This window comes from Astatotilapia calliptera, chromosome 7 (assembly GCF_900246225.1).
Source record: "Astatotilapia calliptera chromosome 7, fAstCal1.2, whole genome shotgun sequence".
Taxonomy (NCBI): Eukaryota; Metazoa; Chordata; class Actinopteri; order Cichliformes; family Cichlidae; genus Astatotilapia; species Astatotilapia calliptera.
Window position 1 is genome coordinate 38936947 of NC_039308.1, and position 27233 is coordinate 38964179.

Here is a 27233-nt window from a genome sequence, read left to right on the forward strand (position 1 = left end):
CGACGGGGCTCCTGCTATGATCGGCCGACATACGGGATTCATCGCTCACTGTAAAGGTGACACAGAGTTCCCAAACTTCATGCATTACCACTGCATCATTCACCAGCAGGCGTTATGCCCAAACGTGATCGGCTTCGAGCACGTCATGACTCCCGTCGTGAAGATCATAAACAGCATCCGCTCCAGAGCTAAACAGCACAGAACATTCAAGGTGCTATTGGAGGAGCTGTCAGCTGAATATGGTGACCTGCTACTACATACGGAAATCCGATGGCTCAGCAGGGGACAGATTTTGCTTCGTTTTTTGTCACTTTTGGGTGAAATCAAGGAGTTCATGCAATCCAAAGGGGAAGACACATCTCTGCTGGAGGACACTGAGTGGACACTTGACCTTGCGTTTTTAACAGACATTACTGGGAAACTGAACCATTTGAACTGTGAGCTGCAAGGCAAAGGTAAGACTGTTGCTGACATGATAAGTGCTTTAAATGGATTTAAAGCCCAGATGAACATTTTCTCTGTGCATTTACAGAGAAAAAAGGTGCTGCACTTTCCCTCTGTGCAGATGGTGCTGAAAGACAATGCTTCTGCATCTGAGACTTTTGACAAAGTTGCAGAAAAGTACACTCAAGTCATAAACCGACTTGGTCAAGAGTTTGAGAACAGGTTTTGTGACCTTGATCAGCTTGAGCCATGTGTCTCATTTGTTTCCAATCCTTTCATGAATGTGGACACAACATGCATTGCTGAGCAACTAAGTTCAATGTTCAGCTTGGATGCTGGACAGGTGGAAATCGAAATTGTAACATTGCAAAATGACGTCCACCTCAAAGCTTATCTGGGTGCACCAAACTTTTGGTGCCTTGTTGACACAGAAAAGTACAGTGGTGTTTGCACAGCAGCTATGAAGGTTGCCAGCCTGTTTGGTTCAACCTATCTTTGTGAATCAGCCTTTTCTGACATGAACTTCATCAAGAACAAACACAGAACACGCCTCTCCGATGCACATCTGCAAGACTCACTCAGAGTTGCAGTGTCAAGTTATACCCCAGATTACAACACACTGGTGAACAGCATGCAATGCCAGGTTTCCCACTAACAGACAAAGAAAGCCATATTAGATGTTCTCAGTGGCAATTTGCTTTAAAATGCTGCCAATTTGGTGAAAAGTTCTGTAAAATTTGAAAGTTGATTTTTTGTATGTTACATACATACAAAAATAATGTATGTCACAGTGCATGATTTGTTAAAATTTGTTAGTGGTAAGTGAAAATGTTGTAGAAGTGATCACTTCAAAATGTAAATACTTGCAGAGATATATAGAAATAAAGCATTGCATATTGATATTTATGTTTCCTACCTTGTTTCCTAATTGCATTCTTTATAATTATGGTGAAAAATAATTAACATAATTAGTGTCCGTACATAGATGAATATCATTAATTATTAATGATAACACATAATTAAGTTAAACTGAGGAAATTTGTTATTTGAGAAGTGTGTGTCAAACTGGTAGCCCTTCACATTAATCGGTACCCAAGAAGTAGCTCTCACTTTCAAAAAGGTTGGTGACCCCTGCACTAGAGCCTTTCAGCACTCAGAGTGATTCAAAACATCTGCATCCAAACATCCATTACTTCAATTCAATTTTATTTATATCGCACCAAATCACAGCAGCAGTTGCCTCAAGATGCTTTATATTGTAAGGTAAATACCCTTACATTATACCCAATACAGAGATACCACAACAAACAGAATAAGCGCTTTGGTGACAGTAGGAAGGAAAAACTCCCTTTTAACAGCAAGAAACCTCCAGCAGTGCCAGGCTCAGGAGGGGCAGACAGTTGGGGGAAGAAGACAGGACAAAGACACGCTGTGGAAGAGAGCCAGAGATTAATAATAACTTATAATTACATGCAGAGATGTATAAACACATAGTGAGTGAAAACGAAACACTCAGTGCATCATGGGTATCCCCCGGCAGCCTACACCTATTGCAGCATAACTAAGGGAGGATTCACGGTCACCTGATCCAGCCCTAACTATATGCTTTATTAAAAAGGAAAGTTTGAAGCCTAATCTTGAAAGTAGAGATAGTGTCTGTCTCCTGAATCCAAACTGGAAGCTGGTTCCACAGAAGAGGGGCCTGAAAACTGAAGGCTCTCCCTCCCATTCTACTGTTCTTGGTCATCACATTTTTTATATTACAATTTTTATATGTTATAAGCACAAAGAGCACCTTTTCAATTTCAGTTGTTTTATTTTGTCTCGTGAATTCTTGCTTAATGTCCTTTTTTGTCGCTGTGATATTGTGTTTGTTGAAGGTCTAATGTTGACCACAGACAGAGACTCACTGTCACAGTATTGTCATTCGTGGAAAACCTCTGTGTGCAGCTGATGGTTCAATAAAACATTTCAATTCATTCAGATTTTTAGTATACAAAGTCGAAAACATTGAATGGTCAATTTGAATAAGTGCAACTTTAGGCACTATATGGTTGAAAATAACATTTGTCTGTCATATCATGATATTAGATTTTCCTCATATCGCCCAGTACTATTGCCAGCTTGAAGGCCTGTGGTACGATTATTAGAGATAGATTGATCATATTTAAGATTGAAGCATTAATTAATGGTAGGACTTCTTTGAGCAGTCTTGTAGGAATGGTGTCTGAAATAGGGTTGGGCGATATGTAAACATTTTCCAACTGAAAATCGTCAGTACAATAATCTCATCTGGAGCGCAGAATGAACAAACTTTGGACAAACTGCCTGAAATGCGTTGACAGAGACATTTCAAGGATTTTGACTCAGTCTGCGCTCCAGATGGGTTAATTGTTAAACGTGCTAGTCGTGATGACGGCGTGTTAACGCTGACTAAACAATATGAAGTCACCATTTTGGGATTTCTTTGGCTCTAAACCAGATGAAAGAGGTAAACCTAAGGATGTAACCAAAGCGTTGTGTCACTTGTCCAGACGTATAGTGCGAGCAAAGTACTCAAACGCAACTAATTTGCATGAGCATGTACGTGTCCACCATCCGGCTGAGTATGCGGCGATCACTAGCTTCTGCAGCTCCATCAACAAGCATTTGGGCGCACTCTGAGGAGGGTGCATTTGCTCACAGATGAAAGAGGGTGCTGTTAAAACAGCGCTATTTTTTTTTTCTGTTGACTGCTTCTATTAGCTCCATCATTGTTAGCAAACTTACTGATGGGCAAATAAATAAATAAATCGCCCTTGTAAAAACGATAGTCGATATATTCGTCCAATCCCCCAACCCTAGTCTAAAAGACACATTGATGGTTTTGAGGAACTAATTACTGAAAAAAACTTAGAAAGATCAGTTGGAGAAAAAGACTAAATGAATATCATTAGATAATGTTACATCTGTAATTTGTTCTCTAATGGTTACAATTTTACTTGTGAAGAAGTTCATGAAGTCTTTACTAGTTAACGATAAAGGAATGGTTGGCTCAACAGAGCTCTGACTTTTTGCCATTTCCTCTCCAGCTTACAAGTCATCTGCTTTAAGGGAGACGGGTTGCCTTCCAGCATTAAATGGTAAAGCAACAGGGAGTTGATGCAATCTTAGGTTGCTCTAAGGAATTAGGGGCGGAGTCAGTCAAGCGATATCTGTTCTAATTGTAAAAGTACTGTTTTTATGCAGTGAGTTTAATTATACAGCTGTAGTTTGAGGAATCCGTGCTTCATTTTTGCAGTAGTTTGTGTCAGGAGTTGCTGTGTGGATGTGGAGAAGAGGGACCCAAACGCTGGACTCGTGGTGAGAATTAAGGTGTTTATTGGAGTGTCAGGATGAACAGAACGGGGAAGAAGGCAGGCAGGCTGGCTGGCTGACTGACTGAATGACTGAACTGAAAGGCAAACACGTGGAATAGACAGCAGTGACAGCATCAGTGACACGACACTGAACTGATGAAACTGAGGGACTTAAGTACACAGGCTGAATGATGAGTGATTAGAGACAGGTGAGTGAACAGCTGAACATAATGAACTAATGATAAATGGGAAGAGAACTAGAACATAATGCACACAGAGTAAGGCTAACACAATACTACAGGAAGTGGAACATACAGAAGATAAACAGCCAACATGAACTGAAAATACTGGGTCAATGACCAAGGAATCCTGACAGTTTGTTGAAGTGAAGAAAACAGACATTTGAATTGTGTAGAACCCGAGCAGAAACAAAGACTCACAGGAAACGTGTGGAAGTTCTGCTGAGCGTAACACAAACGAAAAGTCTCGTCTGCTTGAAACTACAAGGTGTTGATCCTATGAGAGTATTTACATTAGTCAGTACGACGTACTGCAGCTCACACCAGGTATTCATAATCTGTACAGGCAGTCATTGGACACGTGCATGCCACTGCAGGTGTGTGTGCCTGTGGGCTGCTCTGTTTACACACACACACACACACACACACACACACACACACACACACACACACACACACACACACACACACTGTCTTCATTAGAATATGATTCCACTTCCTCTGCTCCTGACACACTCTCCTGGTTTCGAGGTGGCTCATCATTCAGGAACATGTTGCTGATAATTAACCTTCAGGTGGAGACAGTCGCTGTGTTATCATTAACCGTATGGCTGAGCGGAAAATTTAAATGAGGACGTGCATTAAAATGATGTCAGCGCTCTGTAACCGCTCATTACGCCGCCTTTTTAATCTTAAGGTCACTGCATGTATTTGTTGGCTTGCTTTAAGGCTGCTGCGCATCTGTTTGCTCGGAAGCTCGCTTTTTATTTCAGTGTACGTTGCTCTGTTTGCAGCAGGTCCAGTGAAAAATGGGAAGAATGACAATTAGAATATATAAAGCTGTGTGAGAGCAAGGACAGACAAATTGTTTACAAGGTCCAAACCTGAGCTCAACTCCTTTCCTCTTTTATTAAAGGTGAGCAATAGCTATGACCTGGTAAAGAGTCATTAAGACATCAAACCGAGCCGTGCACACTCTGAGATTATATCAGCTAACTCAGTGATGCTTTAGATATGCTCATAAAACCAAATATAATTATTCAGACTCATATTTTTACTGTTTAACGAGTTTTTTGTTTCATTGATTCAGTTAATTGTTTTCAGTGTGTGTGCAGTGATCCATGTAAATGCTCTAAACACTCCGTTTATTAAGTTTTTTTTCTGCTCGGGTCTGTGTGATGTCACAGAGGCTTCTGAGGAACTGCAGCCCCTCCCAGAATCATGCAAAGCTACTCTAGAATGACAACACCCTGATGGAGGTGAGCTACACCACAATGGTGGAGTAACTGGAGTTTTGTGGTGGTTGATTTAAATATGGGAATATTTTTTGGTTTTGCCCTACGTTTCCAGCTTCTCTTCCTCACATCATTAACAGAGTTGGTTATCCGGTCACAGTGACCTTTTCTCTGCTGTTTCTTTGTAAAAATGCATTTTTAGGATGCAAAAGCCGCTCGTGGCAGTAATTGCAGACACACAGCGGCACTCTCTCCTTTCATCTGCTCTCAGTACCAATCTGTGGACAGAAATAGGCAGCATTTATTTACAGAGGCTGCCGGATCAGAAATCCTTCCCGTACGGGAGTCAGCATTTCTCTTATTTCCTCATGAACACAGCGAGCATCTGGTGTCAAAGCCTCGGCACATGAAACGAGATCAGATGGGCAGGTGAGGCGCGGGAGTGTTTCCCTCTGTTTATTGTTGCAGCAGCTCGGTTTGTCTCTCTCAAACTATCATTTTACTCTGTGAGAGTAAATTAGTTGAAACTCGGCGGGATGTGATGATCTCAGCTCTGTAACTACAGGCAGGAGCGGTGCCAGCGGCATGGCAGGAGGGCGCGGTGCTGCTAAATGCCAGACGAATGCTCGCGGGTGGAAAACAATTGTGGGGGGGATTCAGCATTAATGCGGCAGTAAATCAGCCGCTGAGGTTTCCGGGCTCAGTGCAGACCTGTAAACAAAACAGCAGCAGAAGAAGAACGGGAGCCGGTGGTTTGGAGGTCCTGGTTCACCCAGCCCTGCATCTGAGGGCTGGCTGAATATGACATTTCACGGAATCAGCCGCTGTCCGCTTCAACTGCAGGATGAAAGCTCTTTGATCGGCGGCTGTGTTGCTAAGCTCGCATGTCAACATCACACTCAGTGTTTGTGGCGAGCAGCGGTTAGGTCAGTGTTTCAGGAATGATCATAGGGCAGGAAGCACCGTCCTGCTGCGGACTGAGAACGTGCACACGTGACCCAAGCGACATGATGCGAGGAGTATCATACCTGCTGTATGTAGAAGAGGGGATGATGCACCTGACACAGCCTCACATGAGTCACTCACTGGAAGTCTCGTTAAGCCCACCTGCCAGATGAGGTCCTGGCGAGATCAGGAGCTGCCCTGGGCACCGGTTCCTGATTAGGGTTGGTCCTGAGACAATGTTGCTCAAACACACATGCATCATTAAAAAAGCAGAGTTTCCCTCATCAGGACCACCACACAATGCAATTAAAGTTCAAAGTTTGCGACATGCTTATTGTTTTAGAGTAGTCTAAATAGAAGTAGTTTGATTTGTATGATAACGAGGACGATGGTGAAAACTGGAACAGTTAAGTCTGTAAAAGAATTCCTAGGGATGGGAATCGAGAACCGGTTCTTGTAGCGAACGGTTCCCAGTAGTCCAATTCCTTGCAATCATCAGTTTTCCCACTTATCCGTTCTTGCACTCTCACTACGGTCAGCTGATTTCAGTTCGTGTGTGAGGAAAATAGTGAACATTACTTTTATTTTTATTGCACAAAAGAATGAGAGCGCAGTTGTAAAGTGGAGACTGCATTATACTGTTAGCACAACTTCGGCTCTTCGCAAGCACCTGCACAGACAGCATGGTAATGCTAAGCTAGCCAAGAACCCAGAGTGATGGTGAAGCTGAGTTTAGCCTTTTCATCTTTGTTTTGTGTTATCGGCTTTGTGTTCATACCTAAACACTAAGAGAAAGATCACGTGTGTCCTCATTAGGTCAGGGATTTGTGTTGGTGTGTGGGGCTGTAGTCTGTAGGTTTATATTGTTGATTGGTGATAATGAGACAGTGTGTTTCAGATTATTTTACAGAGTAACATGAAAGTAACGTAACAAGTAGTGTAACAAATGTCTTTATCCTGGGTGTAATTAAGTAATGTACTGCATTACTTTTAAGAAAAGTATTCCGTATAATATGTGCAATAATTACTTTTTTGAGTAATGACCCTAAAACTGATCATAAAAAAGAGGAGAAATACCTCCAGCATGCGTGCATTTGAGCATGTGGCATGTGATTAATTTTTAATAAGATATTGAACTGATAACTGATATTGATAACAGAATCAGATTTGCTACACTGTTATTAATTCCCATCCCTAAGGATTCCTGTATGAAGTGAATGGGCAACTTTAAGGTTAACAGAGTGTGAACCTGCACAGGTGGAGCTGGTGCTGCTCTATGTAGCTCAGAATCAACTCTGAGCTACAGAAATAACTAAATTCAGCAGGTTCCACTCAGACTTCTAGCCTCCGTGTGCTGCAGGCACCGGTGAGCTCATATCAGCTGCTGCAGGCTGAGCAGCGGAACATCAGGATGTAAACATCACGTAATATGTCAAAGGCAGCACACTGATATCGCGCACACACACACACACACACACACACACACACACACACACACACACACACACACACGTGTTTAAGCTGTTTCCTCTTGGTTTCAGTTAGCATTTCTGTGACAAGAACCTGTGAGAGCTGCTAGCAGAGGCCTGAAACCACGGCTTCTGTTGCCGATTACGTTTCCATCATTAACTCATTAATAAAGAAATCAGCTCAGCTTTCGAGCACCGGTTGATGTGGACACGTCTCTTTAACAAAGACAGGTGTGCAGTGAGGAGAACAGCGCTGTGATGCAGCAGAGATCCAGCTTCCTGTTTGGATTGTCCTGACTGAGGACACATGCGGTGGTCGGTCTGTGAGGTGTTAGTGCACAGTGTTATGTCTATGCTGCAGTGAAGGAACAGCTGCTGGAGACTTGCTGACAGCCCAACACGTTCAGATGGAAACAAAGGCGCTTGCATAATTACAACCCACCCGCCTCATTGCCTGTCATGTTGTATGTTTTGTGTGGGAGAGAGCATGCAGCTTAAAGCTCAGGTATAAATATATAGGATGTGCTAATGCACGCAGCAGCATGCAACGCTCCACATTCTTCAAACGGGGAGTCAGCAATCCTCTTCCATCTTTTATGAGAATACCAGATTCACACTGAGAGGAAATTTGTTCCACTTAATTCGATCAAACTGGAATACACGTTCCAGGAACCCACCATTCTGCTTTGTAGTCCTTCCTGTCATCCCAGCTCCATGAACCTCCGATGCAGCGTCCTCTTTATAAACAGTTTACCCAGTGACATCCAGCAGGACTCGCACATTGGCTAGAAAAGGCTTCTTTTACCTAGTCAAGTGAGGTTGGCGTGGCGTCTTCAGTCGCCTGTAGGCCTGTGTGACCCTGCGAAGCCTTACTTGTCTTCTTTGGTTAGGTTTAGGCATTAAAAGCTAAAAGTGGGTCAGGACAGTAACGCCACTGTTTTGCACATGTCTCACTCTGTATATTTTATTTTATATATTTATTTATTGTTTACTCTATTTAATTTGTAAAATATGTGTACACACACACAAACACACACACACACACACACACACACAGAAAAATATTTAGTATACACATCCAGAAATGCATATACTATTATATATTGTACATATATTTATTAGTTTCAGATGTAGCCATTATTGTATTTTGCACAAATCTGTTGCTTGTGAAGCTCGCACACAAGAATTTCACTCACATGTGCTGTACCAATGTACCTGCACATGTGACGTGACAATAAAAGTGATTTGATTTGATTTGATTTGAGGATTAGAAAATCGAGCTTCTGCTGTTCTGCTTTCCTCCTCTAAAGACCCTCCAACAAGCAGCAGACAGATTCTACTTCCTATTCAAACACGCTGTTTCAAAGTCACGCTGAGAGTCGATGGAGTTGTTTGTTACTGTTTCTTAAGGTTTCCCTCCACAGCGGCCTGACACCTGAAAAATGTGCTCTGCAGCTATGTATTCGATTAAAATGTGGAGTCAGTGTTAATGTGTGCTAGCAGAACACTGACCTGAGTTAGCGGGCTTCATAGCCATGGAGAAACAGCAGCAGCGCAGCAGACTCTGATGGAAGATCAAACTGGAAAGCCCCGAACTCAGTAACCCCAAAACCCTCCAGGATGTAGCAGGCTGTTTGTTCTTGTGAGGCAGAAACAGGAGCTGAACAGGTTTTCAGAGTTAAGTCATTCAGTCTCAATGATGCTGGTCACAGCTGGTTGTTAACAGGTGTAAAGTTCAGGTGAAGAAGTTTAGTAGGAGTTGGTCTGGCCCTCAAACCTCCCTGCTGATCCAACAGTATGGACTCTCAGACTCTCAATGTCTGTGGGTTTCGTTCTCTGCTCTGTGAGCATTTCTGCAGCAGAAAGTGATGCTGATGGTGTTGCAGATCATCGTGACGTAACGTTCAGTGTTTCCCGTGCTGCGTTTGTACCAACAGTATGACGGGAATCTCTGATGGACCCTGCACAGCACAACCACAGCACTGGTCATGATGTTGTAAAGGAAACAGGAGTCCCTTCAGAGAAAGTCTCAAGTTTTTTCTGTAATTCCAATTTTTTTATCCAACATTACAGCAAATTAAAGATGCGGCAGATGCAGAGTTATGGCAGGAAGTAAATTTATCTGAAAGTTATGCAAAGTAACTGTGAGAGTATAATTTTACGTAGATCATCGCTGGGTTAGCCTTCACACATGGTTGTTTGTGCCATTCATGTTTTGGATGTTCTGTTGCAAGTAAGGGTTAGGCATGAAAAATGGCTCCGTTAGTTTTAGGAAAAGATACTGGTTTTGCTCAAAGCTCTCACAGCAGCTGAAACATGGCACATGGGAGTGACGTGTCAGGAGAGACCGAGCATTCTCACAAATGCAGAAACTCAGGAATGAAAACAGATGTAAAACTCGATGATCTCTGTGGGAAACTCTGTCTTTCCAGGATCCGGCTGTGCAGTGGTGCACAGTGTCCTAGGAGGATGAGTCACACAAAAATCTAAATGACAGTTTGAGAAGGTTGTATAGACACTACTGAGAGAGGAGTGAGGTGGGGAAAGCTCATTCCATAAAAAACAATAAAAACTTTATCAGCTTTAGTGGAAACAAGAAAGTCTCCTTTGGTTTTTGCTGGTCGACAGACTCCATGATCAGCTGTTAGCTGTACCTGCACCTACTCAGACAGCACCTTTCAGCCTAAAAAGGCCTAAAATATTCTCAGTGATATTATTGAGGAATCTGCCAAACTTATTTAAAAAAAAAAAATCTTCGATCATTTTCTGAGACGGTGCTCGTAGACGGCCACTTCATTGCTGGGCCTGAAGAGGTTAATGGAGCTGAGAGCTTCAGCAGATAAAATTCACTTCACCTTGAGCGGACCTCTCCTGGGCGACCTGCTTCTTCATGCAGAGGAGGGGGCCTCTGCATGAAGAGGTGAAGGGATTTTGAATGTGTGCTGTGACACGCAGTTATTTAAGGATAGATCCAATTTCTTGGTGTGTTTGATGACTTTGGCAGCAGCCGTGTGGACGAGCTGCAGCTGTCTGAGTGATTTTTTCCTCAGACCTGTGAAGACACAATTAAAACCGTCTCGCCTGCTGAAAATAAACGATTCCACAAATTATTTCCATATGTGGCTGAGACAGGAATCCTGTCACTCCTGCTCTGCTCTAAAGGGGGAAGGAGGACCGTTTCACTTCAAGTAGATGTTAAATGAATCGGCTCACCTGCAGCTCTGATGTGTAGATTTTTGTGTATTGGACTTTGAGTGAGTGACCTTTTGATTCTAATTTGTTGTTTAGTGATAAAAAAAACAATAATTCCAGTTCCTGACGAAGGCCTGGCTTTTTTAACTGATGATTCATGTTTCAATAACAATATCAGGTCCTGTGTTAGCAAAAATCACTTCAGCATATTTCACTGATAGTTGCAACAACACCCTGGATCTGCTGGGATTTATTATATAACCATTAAAAGCATTGTTACAAAATATCAAAATCAATCAATCAAGATTTTTTTATATAGCACATTTTTAAAGACCGAAGTACACCAAAGTGCTTTCCAGTAAAATCATGATACAGATAAAAATCACAATATAAAATATAAATTACAGATATAAATAAAATATAAAATAATTACATAATCTAAATGCAAAGCCAGATGTAAATTACCCTAATTCGCCTTGAATGCCAGGTTAAACAAATACGTTTTTAAACGTGATTTAAAAGACTGAATGGAATCTGATGCGCGAATATGAAGAGGAAGAGTATTCCATAACCTGGGTGCAGCAGCGGCAAAGGCACGGTCTCCTCTGGTCTTCAGCCGAGACCTAGGTTGCACTAAGAGCAGTTGGCCCAATGATCTTAGTGCTCTCTGAGGGCTATACAGACAGAGGAGATCAGCTAGGTAGTCAGGTGCCATATTGTTTAGAATTTTATAAGTAGACAATAAAATTTTAAAATCAATTCGGTATTTAATAGGAAGCCAGTGTAAATTTGCCAGAACAGGGGTGATAGAATCGTACTTTCTAGTGCCGGTCAAGAGACGTGCTGCGGCATTTTGAACCAGCTGCAAACGCTGAAGAAGAGAAGATTGTAGGCCCAAGTAGAGAGAATTACAATAATCCAGTCTTGAAGTGATGAAAGCATGAATGAGTTTCTCCAGATCTTTGTGTGGTATGTAAGGTTTAGCCTTAGAAATTAGGCGTAGTTGGTGAAAGCTGGTTTTTACCACAGTAGAGACCTGTTTATCTAGTTTGAAGGAACTATCCATGAAAACTCCAAGATTCCTAGCAGCATCAGTGAGGTGGTTAGCAACAGGCCCGAATGTGCCAGTCAGTTGTCCCAGAGGCATATTTCTATCAAAAACAATAATTTCTGTCTTCTTTTCATTTAAAGTAAGAAAGTTACGTGATAACCAGTCTTTGACATCGCTCAGACAATCAAACAGAGGATGTAGTGAAGATGAAACATCCCCAGTCAGGTGGAGGTAGATTTGAATATCATCAGCATAGCATAGCAGTAGATATAAATAGATATATATCCTCACTGTTACATTATCAAAACACCCTAATGACCACCAGCTATAATTACCAATATTCCTTTAACATTAATCAACACTTTTCACTTACACTGGCTGCGAACTGCTTCCTGAGCACTCAGAGCAGTGATGGGAGATTGACTGGTGTTTCCTGCACTCACTGAAATGGCAGCTCAGGTGACTCCTCACGGTGCTTGTGTTTGCAGGTGCACAGGGGACGAATGCGGCCTGTAACGCTCTGCTCTGTCATTTCCTTAGCCGTGGTCTTTATGGGTACTGCGTGCTTTTACACTCAAAAATGTCTGCCACAACACGCCATGGTCACGGCATACGAGTGTCCATCTGCACTGCAGCTGTAAACCTTTCATATGAAGCACAAGCCACAGGAAGTAATGGGTTTCATATCGCAGCAGAATGTAACCATGGTCGTGTCCAGCTGGTGCCGGTCTCAAGATTAAAGATTCCAAATCACTGTTTTCCTTGATTTGACTCAGACGGGTGGATCTAAAATACGTCTCGGTAAACACTGGTCAATTTCAATTCGGAACAGGCTCAATGTATATAACCTCTATATATGTATATGACCTTTAGATCACTATGAGAAAGGTGATCAAACTTCAGGTTGAAATAATAAAATTTAGGGTATTTTACTGCTGTCAAAGGTCAAAATGTGTCTGACCTGAACAGTATGTAAGGGTTAAACAGAGTTTTGTGATGTAGAGAGTACAGAATCTTATTGTTGTGTTTTAGTTTGTCCATGTATATACAACACATATATAGATTTTCACCATATCATATACCATATCAGTGATATCTTCAGCTCTGATGTTAGGAGACTTTATGAAGCAACAAGCATGGAGATAAAGAGGCCCGAGAACGGACCCTTGAGGAACACCTACAGGTTTTTGTTCAGTTTTCAGTTTTATTTGTCATATGCAAGTTAGCACAGGGTCAACATTGCAATGAAATGTGTTTGACGAGCAGCAGTCACTCAGCAGCATGGTACAGTAGAAGAAAATATAATAAAATATAATAAAATAAAATAAAATAAAGTAATAAAAAATAAATAAATAGAAAAATAATAAAGAGCAAAATATTAGAGAGACGTGGTAAAAGAGAAAAGATGACTAAATATATATGTATCTATAAATATTAATATATGTACACTAGTGATTAAATAAGAAAATCTTGAAAAGAAATATGACGGGGGGCAGATGGGATATTGCACAGGAATGAGCAGCAGAAAATTACAGTATTGCACTTTTTAAACATAAATATCAATAACAATGAAGTGGAGTGACCAGTGCAGATTAAACAGAGTACTTGTGAAGCTGCAGGGTAGCTTCTGAGTGCGTCCTGTGGACTGTGTTGTGTGTGTTTAAGTGTTGTGGTTGAGGTGTCGTATGGCTTGGTGGTAAAAACTGTTTTTGAGTCTTGTAGTCCGAGCAGACAGGCTCCTGTAACGTCTGCCAGATGGTAACAAGGAGAAGAGCTGAGGTGGCTGTGGTCCTTGCTGTGTGCTTTACGGAGGCATCGCTGGAGATAAATGTCCTGAATGGCAGGAAGCCTCGTGCCAGTGATGTGCTCTGCTGCCTTCAACACCCTCTGTAGTGATTTATGGCTGCTGGCAGAGCAGCTTCCGTACCAAACTGTGATGCAGCTCGTCAGCAAGCTCTCAATTGCACACCTGTAAAAATGTAGGTGATGTTGGCGTTCATGCTAAACTTCCTCAGCCTCCTCAGTAAGTAAAGCCGCTGGCGAGCTTTCCTGATAGCAGTGTCTGTGTGAAGGGTCCAGGAGAAGTCCTCAGTGATGTTGACTCCAAGGAACTTGAAGCTGCTGACCCTTTCGACCTTGACACCATTGATGTGGCTGGGCTGGTGTTCCCTGACTGGTCGTTTCCGGTAGTCCACTAAAATCTCTCTAGTTTTGCTGATGTTGAGAGTCAGGTTATTTTCCAGACACCACTCGTACAGCGCCATCACCTCCTCTCTATAGGTCGTCTCATCATTGCCTGTGATGAGGCCTACGATGGTTGTGTCATCTGCAAACTTGATGATGATGTTGGACACGTGTTTAGCAACACAGTCATGTGTGAACAGGGAATATAGGAGGGGGCTAAGCACACAACCCTGTGGCGTACCTGTGTTTAGGATGAGTGATGAGGAGGTGTGTTTACCAACTCTCACCACCTGGGGCCTGTTTGTGAGGAAGTTTAGAATCCATCTGCAGATCGGTGTTCCCAGCCCAAGGTCGACGAGCTTCGTGGCAAGTTTTGAGGGGATGATGGTGTTAAATGCCGAGCTGTAGTCGTTGAAGAGCATCCTTGCATATGTATCTGTCATGAACCGAAGTTCCAGGCACAAGCTGGACCCAGGAGCAGAACACACACACACAGCGGTACGAGAGAACAAAAAATAAACTTTATTATAACTGAGGGTGTCCCGGGAGGGTAGAAGGGAAAAAACGCACGGAACCAGAAAAACCGAGGGACCGGGAGGTGAATCGCGCAGGAACGCCGAGAGCGGGACTGTGGGAGGCTGAAACAGAAAAAGGAAAAAAGGATTATTGGGGTGTGGGAAAACGGCAGCATACGAAGGGAAGTAGAGTACGCGTCTTACGATGATAGCGGGGCCGAGGGAACCGGAGGGAGGGGTGAGGGTCCGTGGGGAGAAGCTTCAGAAAGGTCGAGGCGGCTGGGGCTGATTTTGATCCAAATTCCGGACAGGCAGGTGGACAGGCTGGTGGCTCAAACACGCCGAGCTGTGATCTGAGTATACAAGGCAGAGTTAGTGTTAGTTCACACGGATAGGTTTACATAAGGGCTTTCCCGCAGGTGTACGTTACCGCAGAAGGACGACTACGGACTGGCGTGGAGCAGCAGGCTGGGCAGGATTAAATAGTCCACCTGGTGATCGCCCGGGATGGGATGCAGGTGTGGAGTTAGCAGCCACGCCCACGGGAGTGGGCATCCCATCAACACCTCGGACGCCGGGCCGCGGACCATGACAGTATCGACTACATCTGTTCCTTCAGATTTCTGAGAGTAGAGAACAGCAGCAAATAGTTTTCTCCAGAAAAAACTTTTCAACAGTTCCAGGTGACTGATTTGTGAGAGACAGATGTTTCATCCAATTACCTGCTGACCATAGTGACGCAGTGCTCAGTAGTTTTCAGTCAGTTTCCAAGAAAGAGTTCAGATGTGCCTCTGTCAAGCGGTCCATCTGCTGTCAGGTTACCAATTCTGTGGGTATTCCCAAAAGACGGCTCAAACCATCTGAAGAAAAAGCAAAGATGTCCATCATCTTCATTCTTTATTTTTGAATTCAGAAACTTCAGTGTGAGTCACATCAGTCACAACTTTATTTTTACATAATTTATTTTTATTCTTGTAAGCTTCTCTACGCTCCACACATGCTTCATTGCACGATGACTGTGTGAACGGCTGTAGAGCTGAAACAAGAAGTGGAATGATGTCACAGTAGCTTGTTTAAGCCTTAAATTGTTTATATTCCAGAAGATCAGGTACACCAAAGCTGCTGTCAACAGTTGTTTTCTGTGCTCCTGTGGACTGAAACTGCTGCTGAATTGCTCTGAATGTTCTCGGAAGCGTGATACGTAGATTGCTTTGTAATCAGCCATGTTTGTTTTCTGTCTGATTTAAATGAGCTGCAGTGATGATAAGTTTCCAGAATGATCTGGATCCAGCTCTTTTCCTGTTTGAGTGTGTGACTCAGTGCTGCAGGCCTGGCTTCTCTGTAGCGCTCTGTTTCTTTTGTCTGTCGTCCTCGCTTCATTTTAGACGTGTGAACACGGCGTTCTCTGACAAACAGAAACCTTTGGCGGTAAAGCTCCAATAAAATTAGAAACATGAGAAAGGATGACAGTCGGGTTCGGCTCAGCGTGGAAGTCCCATAAAGGAAAAAATTACTGGGGATAAGATCGAGAAGAGAAAATAACTGTCATATAGGAGCTTTTTTTACTGTTCCCACAACAAATTCTCACATTAAATTTCTCTTTCATTCTTGAAACAACACAATGTTCAAAAAGGAGACAAATGATCATGCTTTTTTTATGTTTAACAGGCTCAGTGTTAAAAAAAAAGGCATGCAATTTTGCACATAGGTTTTAGTGTTTCAGCCGTTGCCATTTTGGGTTTTTTGGACTATATTTGTGTGGTTAATAGTCTGCATCCCCTAATTGTATAAAAAAAACAAACATCTAAATTGAAGCTCTGCCTTTGTGGATGCTCTGTTAGAAGGAGAACTTTATTGATCCCCGTAGGGAAAATTCCTCTCTGCATTTAACCCATTCACTCAGTGAAGCAGTGGGCAGCCATTGGGCGCCCGGGGAGCAGTGTGTAGGGTACGGTACCTTGCTCAGGGGTACCTTAGGGTAGCTGTTCAGGGGAATCGAACCCCCGACCTTCTGATCATGGGGCTACCACTCTACCTACTGAGCTATCCCTGCCTGTGAAGTTAGTACAGTAACTTCACAGCAGCCATATTATTGGTCACATGATGTCATTAAAAAGGCTCCAAAAGGCTCCAAAAGCACAAACACAGACCAGAGGTCGAGTTCAGGTGAGTCCTAGTAGACAGCTAGCAGCTACAGCTGCTTGTGTCACCATCCACCTGTCAGTCAAAGAGGCTACGCCCCTTTAACTGACATCAATGACAGAGCCCTGTGGAACACCATGAGCTGTAAGAAGGCACTCTGTGGTGGTTTTTGTTGCTCACAGTGATTTCTGATGGTTACTGCTTCCAGTAAAACTCTGGTTTGAATGTAAAATACTTCAGGTCAGACCTTCAGAGGCTCATCATACATGCGGACTTATGTTTCTTAATACAAACATTTCTGTTAAGTTTATTGTGTATTTTTAATATATATACAGTATCATTAAATAATAATAATAATGGATACTTTATTGATCCCCATGGGGAATTTACTTGTTTTTTCTCTGCATTTGACCCATTCACTCAGTGAAGCAGTGGGCAGCCCACTAAGCAGGCGCCCGGGGAGCAGTGTGTAGGGACGGTACCTTGCTCAGGGGTACCTCAGGGTAGCCGTTAAGTGGATTCGAACCGCCGACCTTCCGATCATGGGGCGACCACTTTACCTACTGAGCTATCCCTGCCCCCACAGCACTTCTGCTTCTCTGTGTGAAACTAAAGGCTATCGTGAGTATTTTGTCTGACACTGACACCAGGTCAAATGTTCAGATGATTTACCAAAGTTACCACAATACAATTTAAACAGGTGAGTTAACATGGGAGTCCATGAGGACTCACTGCTGCCTGCGCTGGTCGTTAGAGGAACTGCAGGTTTGGGTTTTTGGCTCTGGAGGTTGAGAAACGTTTTCATGCACAGACAGGAGACCTTTGAAGGTCGTGCGCGAGTAGATACAGACGGTTGGGACTGTACATTGAACATGTTTCTGTTTTCTGTTCCTCAGGGGAGGAGTTTTACGAGACGTCTCCATACGAGCCGATCCACTTCTCTGAGGAATTCAGACATGCCTCCATCATCTCAGGTAACGCCACTGTGTGTGTGTGTTTGTGTGTGTGTGTGTGTGTGTGTGTGTGTGTATGTTTGTGGGAGCAGACTGAAGCAACGGACACACACTCATCTAGGTTGGTGTGGGTGGAGGAGGGGCTGATTAAACTCAGGCCACTCGCTCCATCTGTGAGTGCGTGAATGAATGCGTCTTTGTAATTACAGACGTGTGAGAGAGCGTGCAGCTGAAGCAGCTCTTTCATAAAAACCTATTTTCCGTCCAAAATGCGTTTGTGCCTCTACATACTGCGCTCATTATTCAGAGGGCAGAGAGATAACCTCTGCTCCTTTTCATTACAGGCTGTCACATATCGTTGACATCCCACATGGATCAGTGTGGAGGTGGAAATGTGCTCAGGGCTGCAGCTAATTATTATATTTTCATTATTGATTAACCTGCAGATTACTCTTAATGAAATTATGAAATATTAAGTTTATTAAATGCAGAAAAAATGCTGCAAAATTGCTCATAAGTATTTTTTGGAGAGTTTCAAGTTTTTTCCCGCTGTTACGTTTCTGTTGCTTTTCACTGCACCTCTGTGGAAACGTCTGCCGTGGAAAGTTTAAAGTATTCACAGATTTGGAACGTCATGCAGTCTTTTGTTTATTAAAGCACACAGGTGTGGGTGGTGTGGCTCGTTTAGTGGCCAATAAAAAGCTCTGATTAGCACATCTCTTTGTGGAGAGTGCTGCTGTGTGTGTGTAATCATAGTGTTATGTGAGATCAGTGGCAGAGTTACGTGTTGTTTCTAACTATAAAACATCCAGAGTGAGACCATGGCAGGATAATGAAATACACTCACATGTCCTGGTATATGAATCTCACTTATCCTCACCTCTATTAACATAATTAAACTTTATTTATACAGCACCAAATCACAACAGCAGTCACCTCTAGATGCTTTCTGTTGTGAGATAAAGACACTATAATAATACAGAGAAAACCCAACAATCAGACTCTGAGCAAGCACTTTGGTGACATTGAGAAGGAAAAACTTCCATTTAACAGGAAGAAACCTTCAGCAGTACCAGGCTCAGGGAGGGGCGGCCATCTGCTGCGACCGATTGGGGAGAGAGAAGGAAGACAGGACAAAGACACACTGTGGAAGAGAGCCAGAGATTAATAATAACTAATGATTAAATGCAGAGATGTATAAACACATACTGAGTGAAGAAGAAACACTCAATGCATCATGGGAATCCCCCAGCAGCCTACACCTATTGCAACATAACTAAGGGAGGATTCAGGGTCACCTGATCCTGTCCTAACTATATGCTTTATTAAAAAGGAAAGTTTGAAGCCTAATCTTAAAAGTAGAGATAGTGTCTGTCTCCTGAATCCAAACTGCAAGCTGGTTCCATTCTACTTTTAAAAATTCTAGGAACAACAAGTAGGCCTGCAGTGTGAGAGCAAAGCAAAGCGCTCTAATGGGGTTATGTGGTACTATAAGGTCATTAAAATAAAACGGAGCCTGATTATTCAGCACCTTGTATGTGAGGAGCAGGATTTTGAATTCTGGATTTAACAGGGAGCCAATGAAGGGAAGCCAATATAGGAGAAATCTGCTCTTGCTGCAGCATTTTGAATAACTGAAAGGCTTTTCAGGGAGTTTTTAGGACCTATCCTAGTTTTGTATCATGTGTCACATGACTGTTGGTACCACCTGGGCTTCTCAGATGCCCTGAAGTGCAAATGGCAAAAATTTTAAATGAGTTTCAATAAACTGATTTTGGTAAAGTATTGGTTTTTCTTGAGGCATATGTAACGCATAGTTGCTCATCAGGAATGTTTGAAGGATGAAATGAGAACAGCGAAGCGGTTAGGCTCAGGCACTAAATCTACCAGGGTCATGTAAGGTGCTGAAAGCTGCTTGTGAGGTTCAGACGCCCTGCAGTCACTGAGTGAAACTGTTGGATGTGTGTGTTCAGTCTTCTCCTTCATACGTTCCAAAGAACCTCCTCGCTGTTGATATCACGGCTGCTGATGACTCAGTTATCATCACCACAGGATCCCTGCAGAGTTATCTTCTTTATCCTCATGCAATGAGCCAGCACCAAAAAATAAAACATGGAAAGGATGTTTTTGGATGCCATCGATGAAGGATTTCATGAAAAGATGCACTTAAATGAATCGATGTATTAAAAATGTGTTTTTCACTCTCTGTCAGCATGTTAGCAGGACTCCATTAAAGCTGTGCATGGCTCTCCGTCTCGGTCTCACACGTTTCTGAGGAGTGTTTAAATGTCAGACGCCCTGAGCGATACAGCGTCATTTACACTTTCTTTCTGTGTGTGTGTGTGTGTATGTTAGTGTGTGTGTGTGGTCAAACATCTGTGAAATAGACTCACGGCTCTGTAAATTGGCTTCTGCTCTCTCAGATTAACACGAGTCCAAACAACACGGTCAACGCAGGAGTGCTGCAACCAACACAGCTTCAAAAGCACTTTCTGTTCCTAACACACTCACACTCTCTTTCACAAACTCTCTTTCACACACACACACACACACACACACACACACACACGCACGCACGCACGCACGCACACACACACACACACACACACTTGTCTTCATATCTTAGTGAGGACATCTAAATGACATAACCCTTTCCTTAGCTGCTTACCCTAAACATCAAAAATGAATGTCTAACCCTAACCATAATCCTAACCTACCTGTAACCCTGACACTGAAACCACATTTTGAGTCTCAAAAATGTCTTCAGACTCGTGAGGACGAACACTTTGTCCCCATAAGTTGCAACTATAGTAGCAATTTTTGGTCCTCACAAAGTCATGTAAACACGGTGCACACACACAGACACACAGAGGACACTGGTGCAGGTGTTGTGTAAAGTTTCCCTTATTTCCTCTAACACGACGTCACCAAACACAACATTAATCTGTGGCCGCTCCTTTGCACGCGTGCAGGACAGGCGCGTGGGGGGAGGGGCCGGCTTGCAGTCCAATCACCTGTCATCAGGAGTCTGACTGCATGATGTGAAGATGTGCAGCGAGAGAAGCTCGAATGCTCCATGCTGATAAAAGACGACGGGGGTGGGGGGATAAGAGGATCATATAGAAGTGTGTTAAACAGCAGTGGCAAGAAGAAAGAGCCCTGGAACATTAAAGTACGTTTCAGACAAGAGTGTCGCAAATTGATTGGAGGGAAAGGCTAAGCGTGACAGAGTTTTTGTGAATACGGTGTGTGTGTGAGTGTGTGTACTCGAGAACTTGTTAACTGTTTGCAGACTCGAGGCGCAGTGAGAATACTTTAGCGTGTGCAGCGAATTAGAGCTGTAATGATTCAGCTCATACAAGCAGCTGCAAACCTGATTATAAAATTTAAATATTGTTATCTCCTCTAAACAAACTCTCTGTTTGCATTCTCGGAGCGCCGCCACCAGAGGCGGAAAAAATGGGCAAAGCTTGTGGGTCTGCAGACTGAAGCGCCTTAAACCTGCGTTCCTCCTGATGCCCAGCACGGGGCAGCTCCTGTCATGTCAGTAGAAACATGAATGAAGTCAAATTGTCCTTTGCGAGCAACTGATGTACTTGCAGCAGTCCACAGCAAATGTAGATATGTGGTCCATCCATCAAGTTCTCGGGCCAACCTGAGGTCACCTCCAATAAAGGCCAAGCCCACTTTACCTGCTACCTTTTCCTCTGTCTGCACTACATCAGTCCAGTGCAGCCATAACCTGAACACATGAAACATGCATGTAGGTAGCCATCCACTGCACAGTTGTCTTATAGTGGCAATTTCTCTGATGGCCAGCAGGGGGCGACTCCTCTGGCTGTCTGATTGTATAGAAGTCTTTGAGCGATTGAGCCTCCCACTCCCCTGATCTCTGAGCTCAGTGAACATCATCCTGATGAGTTCATGGTCTCAGTCACTGCTTTCAGGTCTCACTGAATAAAGCATGAAGCTTATTTTGAAGATCTGGAGAGTCAAAGAGGCACGATAGGGCGGTGTCCCTCAGTCAGTCATCATTCATCACATTTGAAACATGGGACAGCAAAGCTCCCCAGAATCACAAAATCAGCACAGAGTGGAGGTCAGGGTGGAGGGGTGTGTTAGCAATGCAGTGATGATATACTTTATTCCTAAAAGTTGCAAAATTCATGTGCAACCTATAACAGAATATTTAGGTCAAACTCAGCAACACAGAATCTGACAAAGTAACCCAGTAAGGTAAAGTTACTGAGACAGAAAAAGTAACAGAGTTAAATAAGTACTTTTCGCAAGATTATCGCCGCTCATCATCCACGCCTCCCGCTGAGCGCGTAGCGCTACTTTGAAGTTTGTTTTTTGCGCTACTTTGTACGGCACTATGTTGCCTGGCGGATGGACATGTGACCAACATACCACTCTTGAACCCCGATGCTGTGTGTCTGATCACATGCCCTTCCGCCAGGCAACGTAGTGCCGTACGACAGCGGGACAAACAAAACAAATCGTCTTACGATATGACAAAAATCATGGACAATCCATAGAAAAGCCGCACCTGACTAAAAGCCGCAGGGTTCAAAGCTTGTGCAAAAAGTAGCGGCTTATAGCCCGACAATTACGGTAAATAACCCGAGATTCACAAACTTTACAGAAAATGTAAAGTTTTTGTGATATGTATTGTTGTCGGGATAATAAATGTCTTATATCGGGATATGAGATTTTGGTCATATCGCACAACCCTAATTTGTAGATGGATGTGCAGATGGATGGGCGGGTGGGTGGGTGGATAGATGGGTTGGTAAACTTTGAGTTTGGATGAAATGTTGTGTTCACAGACACAAAAAGTGATAAACTGACAGCAGCTCTGGTGTCTTACAAAGTAAGGCAGTCATTAAGCAGCAAGAGAGGCGGCGCTGTAACAGGTATGTGATCTGATATGAGAGAATACTTTAGTGAGCAGCCGGTAGTGTTACACTGTCAGGTGTTGTAAGTGAAGCTGATGCTGGACAGAGACCTGCAGAAAGACCCAGAGGCTGCTGTCAGACTCAGTTTACACAGCAGCCACTGAGCTGAGAGTTCATCCTCCCATAGATGGAAATGTGCAGAGCAAAGCCCACAGAAGCAGCAGCTGTGATTATAATGCAACAGAAGCAACTTGAGAGTTTGTCTGAGTCAAACTCTGTTAGGTTCACTCTGATGGAGGAGTTTGGTGTTAGGCTGATCAGGTTGGGACCCAGGGCAGAATTTAAGTTTACCAAAACTTGCTTTGACCCTCAAACAATGAAACTTCCTTTAACTTGTACGTTACATCACCTCACCAGACAAGCACGAAGCTCAGTGTTTTAGAAAATCTCTAATTAAAAATCCTGTGAACAACTACAACTCCCAGGGTGCATTTCACTAACTTATAACACTCTGTTAAAAATTATAACATTTATAACTTTATAACATCCTGTTATAAAATTTCAGTTCTTCTACTTTAGCTATCCCAGCATCCTCCTCTGTCTCACCAGCCCTCTTCATGTCCTCCTTCACTCCTTCCTCCTCCCTGCAGCTCCACCTTAATCCTCTACCCTCCCTCCTCTGCACATCTTCAAACCATCTCAGCCTCTGGGACTCTGATGAACTCCCAGTGAACATCTGAACATCTGCAGCTCAGCGTCATGGATAACATTTTAGCTCAAGTTAACTCTTTTAATTAGCTTAAAATGAAATACTGTAGTTGTAAATAAAGTGTTGCATGTATTCAACTTTTAATGGTGTTTAGATGCACTTACTGTGGAATCTAAAAAGCAGCAGTTAGAGTCTCTGTGTGGTCACTTTAATGTTGGATTTATTGTAATGTTTTACTTTGAAAAGCATCCGTATACGGTCGTGTGGTTTAAATACAGCTTGTTTGTTTCCTCTTTGTGCTGATGATTCAGAGACTGCATGATTCACTTAATCAGACACAATCACGCTGCAGCTGATGGCCAGGCTCATCATCACCACTCACCCATATAAAGGGCTCTTCATCTTCTTCATCTTCATCTCTAAAGCCCCTAATCTGCATTCATTACACCCCTCTGCATGTTTTCAGAGACTCTACAGCTCCAGATGTTTCCCCTTATTCAGCTGTCTGACCTGATCAAGGTCTGAGCCTGTTCAGAGTCCACGTTTACATCTGAAACAACAATACAAAGACACAGCAAAGATGCAGCTGTCCTCACTTCAACTTCAGCTTGGGCTCAATTATATCTGGAAGAGATATGAGAGGGACAGAAAGAAAGACAAAGGAGGTGAGACAAGAGAATATGAAAGGATAGATAGAGGAAAGGACATGGAAACAGTGACGCCAGAGGTCCGGAGGGAGCAACGGGAGGAAAGAAAACCGAGAGGAGTGGAGATGATAAGAGAGGAGGAGAAATGTGAGACGAGAGCTTGGAAAAGCAGAAAGTGAGGAGAGTTGATGGCAGCAGAATGGAGAGCGGGGCAGATAATTTAACCACAGGGGAGGAAGACGTTTCCTCTGACGCAGCGTCGTCTGTGCGCTCGCGCAGGACACCGTCCGCCCAGCGTCCGCCCAGCGTCCTCCACGTTCAGAGGAGGTAAGTGGGTTTTTCTGAGATTCACTCTGACTTCAGACACTTCCCTGCAGCTGTTCACTTCATCATCACAGTAAAGTGAGAAATTATGTTTAATATAGAGGGGGTCACTCACTGTTAGCCGAACATATAACTGAACGGTGCTGAGGTCAGAGGACAGCCAGGTAAGGTGCTGCAGGGATGTCAGCATGCAGGATCCTCAGGCCTAGCGCTGCGACTGCTCTCCATCATGGCTATTGGTAGTGGGCGGGATCTAGCAGAGAGCAGGTGAACATGTTGTCCTCAGAGTTGATATTAGAAGAAGATTTTGGGTGCAGTTTGGGTCAGAACATCTCCAAACCTGCAGCACTGTTGGCGTTCCTGGTCTGCAGGGGCGAGATCTATCAGAATGACTCAAGGAAGGAACAGCGGTGACCCAGGGTCACGGGCGTCTCACTGATGCACATAGGGAGTGAAGGCTGGCTGTGTGGTCCGATCCAACAGACGAGCTGTTGGACCTCAAACGTTTATGCAGACTCTGATAGGATGCACAGAGCATCACCTCTGACCCCTGTCTACGTCTGAAAGCTCCAACTGTGACCCAGATCACAGAGCTCGTCTGCACCACAGCACTGGATGGAGACCAGTGGAGTCTCGAGTGGAGTCTGATCGCTGTCACCTGACTCATGATCTCAGTTCAGTTCAGTTTCAGTTTTATTTGTCATATGCAAGTTAGCACAGGGTCAACATTGCAATGAAATGTGTTTGACAGCAGCAGTAACTCAGCAGCATGGTACGGTAGGAGAAAATATAATAAAAGAAAATAATAAAGAAAATAGAAAAATAGTAAGGAGCAAAATATTAGAGCGACATGGTAAAAGAGAAAAGATGACTAAATATATATGTATCTATAAATATTAATATATGTACACTAGTGATTAAATAAGAAAATCTTGAAAAGAAATATGACGGGGGGCAGATGGGATATTGCACAGGAATGAGCAGCAGAAAATTACAGTATTGCACTTTTTAAACATAAATATCAATAACAATGAAGTGGAGTGACCAGTGCAGATTAAACAGAGTACTTGTGAAGCTGCAGGGTAGCTTCTGAGTGCGTCCTGTGGACTGTGTTGTGTGTGTTTAAGTGTTGTGGTTGAGGTGTCGTATGGCTTGGTGGTAAAAACTGTTTTTGAGTCTTGTAGTCCGAGCAGACAGGCTCCTGTAACGTCTGCCAGATGGTAACAAGGAGAAGAGCTGAGGTGGCTGTGGTCCTTGCTGTGTGCTTTACGGAGGCATCGCTGGAGATAAATGTCCTGAATGGCAGGAAGCCTCGTGCCAGTGATGTGCTCTGCTGCCTTCACCACCCTCTGTAGTGATTTACGGCTGCTGGCAGAGCAGCTTCCGTACCAAACTGTGATGCAGCTCGTCAGCAAGCTCTCAATTGCACACCTGTAAAAATGTAGGTGATGTTGGCGTTCATGCTAAACTTCCTCAGCCTCCTCAGTAAGTAAAGTCGCTGGCGAGCTTTCCTGATAGCAGTGTCTGTGTGAAGGGTCCAGGAGAAGTCCTCTGTGATGTTGACTCCAAGGAACTTGAAGCTGCTGACCCTTTCGACCTTGACACCGTTGATGTGGCTGGGCTGGTGTTCCCTGACTGGTCGTTTCCGGTAGTCCACTAAAATCTCTCTAGTTTTGCTGATGTTGAGAGTCAGGTTATTTTCCAGACACCACTCGTCTAGCGCCATCACCTCCTCTCTATAGGTCGTCTCATCATTGCCTGTGATGAGGCCTACGATGGTTGTGTCATCCGCAAACTTGATGATAATGTTGGACACGTGTTTAGCAACACAGTCGTGTGTGAACAGGGAATATAGGAGGGGGCTAAGCACACAACCCTGTGGCGTACCTGTGTTTAGGATGAGTAATGAGGAGGTGTGTTTACCAACTCTCACCACCTGGGGCCTGTTTGTGAGGAAGTTTAGAATCCATCTGCAGATCGGTGTTCCCAGCCCAAGGTCGACGAGCTTCGTGGCAAGTTTTGGGGGATGATGGTGTTAAATGCCGAGCTGTAGTCGATGAAGAGCATCCTTGCATATGTATTCCCTTTCTCCAGGTGAGTGAGGGTGGTGTGCGTTGCCAGGGCGATGGCATCCTCTGTGGCTCTGTTTGTCCGATAGGCAAACTGAAGAGGGTCCAGTGTGTCAGGGAGGGAGGAGCAGATGTGACCTTTGACCAAGCGCTCCAGGCACTTCATGATGACGGATGTCAGTGCAACAGGACGGTAGTCATTCAGACAGGAGACCACTGATTTTTTGGGAACGGGTGGATGCTTTGAGGGACGTGGGGACCACTGACTGCCTCAGGGAGAGGTTGAAGATGTTGGTGAACACCTCTGCCAGCTCGCCTGCACACACTCTGAGTAGCCGGTCTGGGATGCCGTCTGGTCCTGGAGCTTTGTGAGGATTTACCTTTTTAAAGGTCCACCTCACAGCTTCTGTTTTCAGAGTTAAAGTTGCAGCCTCACTGTCCTCCTGAGGGTAGAGGATCTGCTCTCTGTTGTCCGTGTCAAAACGAGCATAGAAGTTGTTAAGCTCGTCTGCAAGAGATGCAGTGGGCTGAACACTGACTGTGTTGACCTTCTTGTAGTCAGTGATGCTGCGCAGTCCATTCCACAGTCGCCTGGTGTCAAAGCTGTGGTAGCTGGACTCCATTTTGTCCCTGTAGTCCTTTCTGGCCTTTTTTATGGACTTTTAGAGGTCGTACCTGGCTGCTTTATATGCATCAGCATCCCCGGAGTTAAAGGCAGAGGTCCGCACTTTTAGCTTGGCGCGAACGTCTTTATTTACCCAGGGTTTCTGATTTGGATATATGCGGACAGTGGTTTTTGTGATGGTATCATCCATGCATTTTCCAATATATCCAATGACAGAGTCTGTGAGTTCATTGATGTTGCCATCAGCTGCATCC

The 27233-nt window shown here is 43.8% G+C and overlaps 1 protein-coding gene across 1 annotated transcript in view; it reads left to right on the forward strand.

The window, feature by feature from the left end:
- The window catches only part of gfra2b (GDNF family receptor alpha 2b), a 143112-nt gene that overhangs the window by 57352 nt on the left and 58527 nt on the right, over positions 1 to 27233 (forward strand). The window contains exon 3 of the mRNA XM_026174688.1: positions 17651 to 17728. Within this exon, the coding sequence (XP_026030473.1) occupies positions 17651 to 17728 (78 nt within the window). The remainder of the gene's footprint in view (positions 1 to 17650; positions 17729 to 27233) is intronic.